The sequence below is a fragment of the Jaculus jaculus genome, chromosome 7 (genome assembly GCF_020740685.1).
Source record: "Jaculus jaculus isolate mJacJac1 chromosome 7, mJacJac1.mat.Y.cur, whole genome shotgun sequence".
Lineage (NCBI taxonomy): Eukaryota > Metazoa > Chordata > Mammalia > Rodentia > Dipodidae > Jaculus > Jaculus jaculus.
Window position 1 is genome coordinate 154,893,521 of NC_059108.1, and position 10,112 is coordinate 154,903,632.

General features: G+C 52.8%; 1 protein-coding gene across 1 annotated transcript; it reads right to left on the reverse strand.

Annotated features, from left to right (window-relative positions):
- Positions 1-460: 460 nt before the first annotated feature.
- On the reverse strand, positions 461-8,548 carry Serpina4 (serpin family A member 4). Its single transcript, XM_004665554.2, has 5 exons — positions 8,452-8,548; positions 4,799-5,439; positions 2,905-3,178; positions 1,596-1,755; positions 461-858 (listed from the first exon to the last, which is right to left on the reverse strand). The coding sequence occupies exons 2-5, from the start codon at positions 5,421-5,423 to the stop codon at positions 658-660; spliced, it is 1,260 nt and encodes a 419-aa protein (XP_004665611.2). The 5' UTR covers positions 5,424-5,439; positions 8,452-8,548; the 3' UTR covers positions 461-657.
- Between the last annotated feature and the right edge of the window lie 1,564 nt (positions 8,549-10,112).

Genomic DNA, 10,112 nt, shown 5'->3' on the forward strand with positions numbered 1-10,112 from the left:
TTCTGTAACAAGGCACTGACTCTGCCTTCCCCACATAGCTGGACAGTCCCATGGAACTCAGAGTACCTCAACCCCATGTTTAAAACCAGGTCTGAGTGCTGGAGAGATGGTTCAGCAGTTAACACACTTGCCTGAAAGGCCTAAGGCTCCATGTTTGACTCTCCAGGTCCCACATAAACCAGACGCAAAAAGAGACACAAGCACACAAGGTCTCCATGCGCACAAGGTGGTGCGTGCGTCTGGAGCTCCATTGCACTGGCTCAAGGCCCTGGTGCCTCAATTCCCTCTCTCTCTCTTGCATAAAAAAGGCCAGTCTGTTGGACTTGCCTCCAAAACAACAATAACAAGGAAAACACCAGGTTTGCTAGGTAAGTGCAGGGTAAGCTCCAGAGGGACAGGTAATGGACATATCTATAAGCGGCTATTGCATGTAAAACATCATACTGTACACACCAGGGTGTCAGAGCTGTCATTTGGTTTAATCAGTGTGGCCCCATAGAAGGGCCTCTTGCACTTTCCAGTCCATTCTGCCCTGCCCACGTCCCTCCCCTTCCCCTGGCTTCTTCCTCGGGTGGGAACCTCTTCCCTGTTCCCAGCCAAGGACACAGAGCTGCTTGCACGCAGCCTTCTTGTGACACACCAGCCAGTCCCGGGAGGCTATGACTCCATGGGGTTGACCACTTTTCCCAGGAAGAGCAGAGAGCGGGTCATGTTGGAAAAAAGTGCCACAAAGAAGGGCCGGTCGAACATAAGGACACGATAGTCTTGCTGGGCAGAAAGAAACACAGTGGAGACGCCAGTGACCGCCGCGGCCTCAGTGCCAACTTCATTCACGTCCATGGTTGCCTTGTGGAAACTCTGAAGGAGAAATCACTGGCATTATCTCCAAGGCAACATGGGGGTGCCGAGAAAGAGAGGGGACCAGAAACTGCGTGGGACCAACTGACTTCTGAGCTGCAAAGCTGTCTTCAGGGCGGGTCACTCGCTGAAGGGTTGCTGACCTCCTCACCCTCCCAGGAAATGATAACTGCCATCCCGAGCCCCTCAGTGTGCCACGTGCACATGGCACTGCCTATAAGATCAGTAGCATTAAGGCCAGTTTACAGACGAGGACAGTTACCTCAGAGGCCAGGCTGCCTCCCAAGACCATATATGAGACAAGACGGGAACTTAGATTCCCGGAACAGAGGATGTTTCCCTTAGCATATGACTGATTTCCCGCAGTAGAAGTCATAGGTCTGTTGCTCTTATCTAAAAACACACCCACCCTGGCCTCGCCCACAACCTTTTCTTCCCCTGAGTTGTATCCACCATACGACCGCGGCCCAGGCAGACATGAGGCCCCCTGGCCTGCTTTGGGGCACATCTGAGGGCAGGTGCTGGTCAGTGCTGGGTGCTGTGAGCTGTCTCAGCAGCACTGAGACTGTGGCCTTGCACCTAGCAGACTGGTCCGTGGATGCTGATCTCCATGGGTGACTGAGAAGACTCAGCTCAGAGACCCCACATGGTAACAGGAAACCCCACCACGTGCCTGTTTCAGAGGGGCAGGTGTCCTTCTCAGGGGTGTGCAGGTCTGAGGACCCTTGACTACTCACTTTGGATAGCCACAGTTTCTGTTGTGTCGTGATGCCGGAAAAACTGGCATTTGGTGAGAACAGGTCCCCAAAGCCCATCATGGGCAGAATCCGATCCAGCTCATAGGAACTGGAGACAGAGAACTTGGGCATGTACAAGGTGAGTCTCTTGTGAAAGTACCTGCAAGAGCCAGTGAGGGCACGCGTTGGATTCTTGAAGCAGCTGGGACCCCCAGGGAAGAGCAGTTGGCAGAGGCATATGACTGCCCTACTTCCCTGACAGAAACACCTGTGACTCAGGTAACCCCTCAGTTGAGCTCCCACAGTGGCTACAAGCCCCAGCTGTCTCCTTAACTGGCCCAGGAAACTCATGTTCCCCAGAGGTAGCATTCTGGGGTGTGCCTGCAGAGATGGGCACAAGCTGCTCTTTGTGGCGGGATGCCTTTGACTCTGCTGGGGCCCAATCGGTGCATCTGCCTTGTGTGCATGCGTGCGTGCGTGCGTGCGTGCGTGTGTGTGTGTGTGTGTGTACATGTACATGCATGCATGTGGGCGTGTGGATACACACGCATGTGGAGGCCAAATATGATGCTGGGTGTATTCCTTCTCCTTAATATATTTCCACCTTTCTTTTTGAGACAGGCTCTCTCACAGAACCTGGAGCTTACCAATTCAGCTAGACTAGCTAGCCAGCAAGTCCTGGAAGTCCTCAGTCTGTGCCTCCCCAACTCTGGAAATAGAGATGCACACTGCCACACCCAGCTTTTGCCTGGGCACTAGGGAGCTGATCTTAGGTCCTCATGCTTGCCTGGCAAACACTGTCCTGACTGAATCATTCCCTCAGCCTTGGATCATCTGGTAGCTATGAATTAACTTCGTGTTACAAGAGCCATGTGAATCCCCACCCTCTACACGTTGGGAAACTTTCCTAGTTGGGGCTCCAGGGAGAGGCCTTGTCTTGCTCCTTGCTTGGGTGGGTAGATAGAATTTTCCTAAGGCCTTCTCTGCCCACTCAGGCCATCATCTGGCTGGAGGGCTCCACCTTTGCTACACAAGGGCTGACTCTCAGAGAGGGCGTCCTTCAACTCAAGCCTCGAGCAGTGGGAAAAAGCCAGAACTCCCAACACTTAGAGAGTTCTCTGCACTGAAGGGAGAGGAGAACCATGGACTCAAGGGACACAAGAGGGTTTGCTGTCTGAGGAGACCCATGGGAAGTCTCAGAGCAAGGGGGCGCAGCCATGACTCCCTATTCTGGGCACTGGGTTTCACGAGGAAGGTGATGGGCAGGCAGTTCGGTTGAGGTCCACCAGAAGTGTGCCGTGCTGCTTACCTGTTCTGGAGCAAGTAGAGCCACCGCTGTAGCATATCCGGGGACAACACCTGCTCCACCTCGTGCATCTTGCCCTCGTGAGGAAGGACAAAGAGTGCCACCATGCTGCCTCGGTAATCCATCCTCAGGACCGAGCAGGGCACGCGCTTGTCTCGAAAATACCAGTGGGGCTCCTGAAAGTGCATCATCATGGGAACCTGCACGATCGTTTTGTCATCTATGTGGAAGTCACGGAGCGCAATCCTGGATGGAGGAAAGGGCTTCTCCCACAGACCTGAAGTGGGCAGAAGAGGCACAGAGCTTTGGTGACCAGGAAGCCAATGCCCCGGCGGGGAAGGCCACCTGGGCCACAGCACAGCCACTGTGGAGCCCTCCTCACCGTCCCGTCAGTGTGTGCCACTGAAGCCATCCAGAGGAGTGTCCCCCTGTGATGGTTGATCTTGATTGAATTGAGAAATACCCAAGAGATTAGTAAACCGCACCTATGGGTCTGATGGGTATGCTCACAAGGGTGGTTCCAAGAAACAGTTACACCATGAGGCCTCTGACCTAATGAATGTTTAATCACTGATGGATTTAAGGTCTGTTAGAATGTTTAGAAATGATAGAACTGTGGAAGGTGGGGTCTGGTTGAGGAAGCAGGTCGCTGGGCACGTACCCAGGCTCCTTCCTGTAAGTGCCTGCTCTTCTGCTTCTGTCTGCTGGGGTGCGAGCCGCTCTGCCCTGATGGACAGAAACCTCTGAAGCCATGAGCAAAACGAACACATCAGGCATTCTGTCCCAGAGACAAGAAGGCCGGGCGATAGGGACGGACTAGAATACCCAGGCACCTCGTGGTCTGTCCACAGTCACACCTGCTCGTGAAAACCTTCAGAGGGCAATGGGGTTCCGTCCCCTTGCGGATCTCAGCTTGTAGCAAGCATCCTTGAGGAGGAGAGTGAAGGCGGAGTCCGAGCAGAGGGCCAGGCTTCCTGAAGAGGCGTGCCCTTCTGCTGCTGGGAGAGAAGGAGCCTAAGTTTGTGCTCCAGTGTAGAGGGAGGAAAAGATGCGGTGCTGAGCTGATGAGAGGTTTCCTAGAGCTGACCACTGGTCTCCCAATGGAGTAGGAGGCAAGGTTACTAAGGGGAAGTGGAGTGGGGAGCCAAGGAGGAAGTTGCCAGCATTTGCCCTTGGGAGAAAATAAGTGTGTGTGGGGGGGGGGGGCGGGGAATCACGGGCATGTGCAATGCCCAGCGAAGAGCCAAGCTCACAAACACCCGGCGAGACCATCTTCACTAGGGAGGCTTCCCACCAGCCACATCTAAACGCAGGTGCTAAGGTAGATGAGATGGGCTACTGGGGTGACGTAGGTGTGCAGCCTTGCTACGTATGGATAGAGAGGAGAGCGAGGGGGGAGGCTACAAGCATTCGAAAGGCATGTTTACAGCCAAGGTCACTGACTCTAAGCTGTGTGCAGAGGGGAGTGGGAACTGGAGGTGACAGACACTGAGGTGGTGAGGGCAGGGAGAATGCACTGAGGTCTCCATGGAAGAGTAAATAAAGAGAGGTTTCTGGGGTCCCGAGCCATCCACCCTGCACGTCCCCCTGACTGGGAAGCAAGTACTGACTGTCTTCCCTTCCTCAGTGTCTTCATGTTTTCAACTGCGTGAAAATTCCACATCTACCCCATGTGTGTGATGACTAATTTGCCTGGATTATTAGCTGGGAATGTTTCCCAGAATTTGTTCCCTGTTGATTGTGGGTGGGAGCTGGCTATGAGCTGAGATCTGGAAGTGGGCTGAGTCTCACGGAGCACTGGAAGTGTTCACAAACAGATGTGACCAAGGACGGACCCGGAGGTGCCCGGGCACGCCAGTGGTCTGTCCGCGCCTGCGTCCTAGCAGGTTAACCTCACCTTTGAAGTAGATGAAATTCACCAACACCATCTTCATGTCCCGGCTCAGTTGGCTGACCAAATTTGAGATCTTCCCATTAGTTTTTTCCCTGACATAGTCGTTGATGAGCCGGCTTGTACCCGCGACATCTGTGAAGTTGGGGCGGTGGAGCTTTGCGTTATAGAAACCCTCGATGTCATAAATGAACCGTGGGAGTAGCTTCAGGTTAGGGCTCAGGAACAAGGCTATGCCCACGTGGGTTTCTAAGTCAGGATGGTCCGGGTGCATGAGCATTCGCAGCAGGTACCGGAAGCCCTCATGGATGTCGGGCACAGACAGCGCTGTGAGGTTGAAGCCCAGGCCTTCGAGGATCTGACTCTGGCTGGACTTGTCGGCCCCCAGCGACAGCATGGAGAAGGCAAGTGAGATACTCAGTGGGGAGAAGAAGATGTTCTTTCTGGGGTTTTGGGATGCAATCAGGTGGTAGAAGCGGAAGGCAAAGTTGGTATTTCCAGGAGCGATCTGAACGTTCGGGGGTGCAGTTAAGAATGGGTAGATGTCGGATTCACCTATCTCATCAAGCTCACTGTGAGAAAGGGCCAGGAATCCAGCCAGGAGGAGGCCCACACAGCTGGCACAGTGCATCCTGGAGCTCACAGATCTGCAGAGAAAAAGAGATGCCCTGGACATGGTGTAGCCGACAGGGAACCCTGCTGAGAAGATGGCAGTGGACACGGCCCCAGAGGTGGGGAGGCAGCCACTGCTAGGTGGGGAGGTTAGGGGTTAGTGCCCAGACTTGTGCGGGAAGAAGCTGGGGTCTCTTTAAATGACTGCTTATACCCACTCAAGTTGTTTCAGATAAGGTCTTCCATAGAAAACCTTCATGGGAGTAGTCTAAACTAGAGAAAGGGGCTGGAGGTTTGATTCCCCAGGACCCATGTAAGCCAGATACACGAGGTGGCACGTGCATCTGGAGTTCATTTGCATTGGCTGGATGTCCTGGTGTGGCATATCTCTTTCTCTCTCTCATAAATAAATAAATAAATATTAAAAATCTAGTGAGAGGTTCTACTAATGTTGCTCTCGTTTCAGAGAGAAGGAGAGAAAGGGTCCTAAAATGACTTGCCCAAGTTACCAACCAGAAAAGGGCCTAGCTGGAGCCCAGGTCTGCAGTCAGTACAAGGCCGTGCTTCCTGCATGGTGCCCTTTCCAGTGCCTTCATCTCATCAGCCAGGACAGGCCAGGAGGGTATGGATGTCAAGGCTCCTGGAGCAGCTGCTCTTGCCACTGTACAGTCAGCACACCTCTTTCCTGCACTTTCCTATAGATCCCCCACTCAGGGGCAAGCCAGCAGAACTCATCTTCCTGTGATCACCTTTCCCGAGGAGGCAAGTGCTGTTCAGTAAGGGACTAGCTCAAGGTTGCAGCAGTTACACTGATCTCCCTCTCATCGTGAACTTGACCTGCCCACAGGCTGCTTGACATTCTCTCCAACGCTGTTCTTGTTCTAGCCAGTGATTAGGACATGACTGGATGCCCAGGGCAAAAGCTAACCTAGTACCCTGAGAATCTCCCTCACCTCCCACCCACTCTGCACAACCGGCCAACTCACCTGCACATCTGGAGGTCCCTCCCTGCATCATTCATCTCACCTGCACATCTGGAAGCCCCTCCCTGCATCATTCATCTCACCTGCACATCCTGGAAGCCCCTCCCTGGATCATTTACCTCACCTGCACGTCCTGGAAGTCCCTCTCTGGATCATTCACCTCACCTGCACATCTGGAAGTCCCTCTCTGGATCATTCATCTCACCTGCACATCTGGAAGTCCCTCCCTGGATCATTCATCTCACCTGCACATCTGGAAGTCCCTCCCTGGATCATTCATCTCACCTGCACATCTGGAAGTCCCTCCCTGGATCATTCATCTCACCTGCACATCTGGAAGTCCCTCTCTGGATCATTCATCTCACCTGCACATCTGGAGGTCCCTCCCTGGACCATTTAACTCACCTGCACTTCCTGGAAGTCTCTTTTTGGATTCACACTAGGGTCTTTGTCCCTGTTTCCATGTTTTTCTCTGAGACCAGGGATTAGAAACCTCCCACATGGTGTCTTTGCCAGTTAGTATTTGTTAACCATCTCTACTCTTGCACTGTCCCTGGGAAGCAGCTGTACAAACAATAGGCCGGGCTGTGTTCCAATAAAACACTATTTATGGACTCTGACATCTGAATTTCAATTTTTTTTCAGGTGTCACAAAATATTGTCTGTTGATTTTTTCTTTCTTTCTTTCTTTTTGTTTTTGTGGAACTGGGCCTTGAACCAAGAGACTCATACATGCTATGCAAATCTCTATCATTGAACTACATCCCCAACTTCTTCCTCTTCTTCTTCTCCTCCTCCTCCTCCTCCTCCTCCTCCTTCTTCTCCTTCTTCTTCTTCTTTTTCTTCTTTTTTAGCTTTTTAGGCTGTCCTTGAACTTGGAGTCTTTGCCTCTGCCTCCTGAGTAGCTGGGATTACAGACCTGGGGCCCCTAGGCCCAGTGATAGTTTTCAATCACATACTTTTTCCCCCAATTTTTGTTTATCTTTATTTATATTTTTGAGAGTGACAGACAGAGAGAGAAAGAGGCAGATAAAGATAGAAAGGGTGTGCTAGGGCCCCCAGCCACTGCAAATGAAATCCAAACACGTACATCCCCTTGTATGTCTGGCTTACATGGGTCCTAGGGAGCCAAGCCTTGAACCAAGGTTCTTAGGCTTCACAGGCAATCACTTAACCACCAAGCTATCTCTTCAGTGCCTTCTTTATTTTTTTGTTAAAAATATTTTATTCATTTATTTACTTGTTTGAGGGGGGCATACCAGGGCCTCTAGCCACTGCAAACCTATTCCAGACATATGCATACCTTGTGCATCTGCTTTTACGTGGGTACTAGGTAATCGAACCAGGGTCCTGAGGCTTCACAGGCAAGTGTTTTAACCACCAAGCCATGTCCCCAACCCTCAATCACTTATACTTCTTACTTTTATACTTACAGCCTATAATTTCACTTTATATTCAGAAATTTTGTGTGGCATTCTGGGCCTTGCATTCTGAGCTTGCTTGGGTAGTGAGCCACATCTGACCCATGAGCTATGCTTGTTCATGACCTGGGCCACTGCAGTAGCTCTTTTCTGACCTTTCTCCTCTGCTTACCTTTAGCACCACTTTAAGAACACAGCTGGGTGGGACCATTCCTCTCCCTGCCTAAGCATCGCCCCTCGCACGGCTCCCTAGAATGGGCCCTCCCTCCCGAGCACATACACTTCTCTTCAGGACATTACGTAGAAGTTCCCTCTGTCCTGACAACAGCACCTGGCCTGGGAACCAGAAGACCTGGCCTTAGTGGATGCTATCCTGGGCTGGTCAGGAAGCTTTGGGGGTTTGGGTACCAGCAGTCCAGTAGTGTAGTGGGGGCATTGGGTTCAGGTGCATTAGGGTTCTTTTCAATGTCAGCATGTCGCATGTTTAGGGTGGGTGACTGACCATCCAATTTGCCTTGGACTTTTCTGACTTCAGCACTGATGTCTCACCACCCAGGAAAGCCCTCCATCTTGGGCACACCAGGGCAATGGGTCACCCTCCCTCAGACAGCTCCGCTGTCCCCACTGTCGCTGGGTTACTCACGGCACACTTTGTCCTGTAGTGGCTCCAGGTGACTGTCTGAGCTGCAGTGTGGCTTATAAAGACCAGGAGCTACTGGGGGAAAAAAAGCCCTCTGAACATCTCCTACCTCCAGAGCAGCTAATAATTAATGAACAGACCTGTGGGGATGATGCAGAAACTACAGGAAGTCAGCTGGCCTCCTCCCTGGACAACACCCTCTGCCCTCCCTAAAAACCCGAGGTGGTTTGCTCTTTAAATTTACACAAACATAAACGTTTTCACAGGGGAGACCTTTGGAAGGTCTGGTCTCCATCTGACCTGTCACTCACTGTGTGAATGTCCACCCATCCAGCCCCCTTCTCTGGACATTGGCTTGCTGCTTCACACCTCAAAATCAGAGCAGAGACAGCAAATGTGAGTGGCCCTCACAAGCCCTGTGCGGTTTTCCAGGGTGGCAGGGTTAGGAATAACAGACATGCAGAACTGGAGAGAACCAGCTCTCACAGGTACCACCAACTGTAGGCTGGACCCTGCCCGGGGCCTCTAGGGAAGGAATTCTGAGCTTGGAACTCCTGAGATCTCACATGTTAGATCCCAAGGATGGTGCATCCCGGGAGTGTGGAATAAGATCAGACCCCTTTGTGAGCCAAGAACTCAACTCCTTACCCCAGACTTAAACTTGTTCTCTGCAGACATCAATGAGCCTCTTTGTTCCCAGACCTCCGGGGACAGCTGTTGCCCGTGCTGTCTGAGAAAGAACCATGGGAGACAACAGCACCACCATGTGTGGCCATTCGGGCGTCCTCTGAACGTGCTGCTGGGTGCGAGACACTCGACTCAAGGGGAACATGCTTATCAAGCCCAGGGACAGGGCCCCTGAGGTGAGCAGAGATCTGGAGTGACCGACATTGCAGACGAAGGACGGCCCTGGGCCAGCAGCTGGGCTCTATAACACATGAGGAGTGAGACCAGGGAGACCTGAGAGCTACTCACTGAGCTCTTCTTGTCCCCATGCACACACAGAGAAACCCAAACCTGGGACGCCCCCAGCCCTCGAGTCAGCGCCAGGCCCTGCCCCTCAGCCTGTGACTGGAGCCACGGCTGCCCCAGCACTTCCCTCTTCTTGCCTGGGGTCTGCCTCACACCTCACTGGGCGGCAGCTCCAGCCCTCTTCCTTACAGCGACTCAAGGGCAGGAAAGGACACGCCATGCGCAGTGAGCTCCGTCAGTCCTCATGGAGCGAGCGAATGAATGGCAGATGGCCACCAGTCTCAGGAGTGTGGACCTGAAACATGCCTTTGCCACAGCGCACCCTGCGCGTGCGCCTTCCTTATTCAGATTCCTACAGCGACTGAGGGGCTGGGGCAACAGATTGCAATGGTTGGTATGTGCTGGGCCGTGGCCCAGGGGATGGGTGGTTTGTCCCCACTGCGAACACACATTGATTGCCCTTTTGGTGCCTGTCATCTGCCCTTAGTGTGCTGGGACAGAGGTCAGGCTCTGGCGTTAGAAAGACTCCGCCTCTGAAGGGTGTGACTGTAGGCAAGTCACTCCAGCCTCTCTGTGCCTCCATTTCCTCATTTGTCAAGTTATGGCCAGGAGCCGCGCTGTGAAAGGCTGACAGGACAGCACGGGGGACCGTCCTGCAAAGCGACTAAGGTGTCCTCTCTGGTGGGCAGCTC

What these genes read in the sequence shown, in the direction of transcription:
- Serpina4 (XM_004665554.2), bottom strand. Translation starts at nt 5,423, where the DNA reads ATGCACTGTGCCAGCTGTGTGGGCCTCCTCCTGGCTGGATTCCTGGCC. An exon ending in GAATTTCATCTACTTCAAAG is followed by an intron (nt 3,179 to 4,798) that starts GTGAGGTTAACC and finishes TGCCCACTTCAG; the next exon opens with GTCTGTGGGAGAAGCCCTTT. An exon ending in AGAAACTGTGGCTATCCAAA is followed by an intron (nt 859 to 1,595) that starts GTGAGTAGTCAA and finishes TTTCTCCTTCAG; the next exon opens with AGTTTCCACAAGGCAACCAT.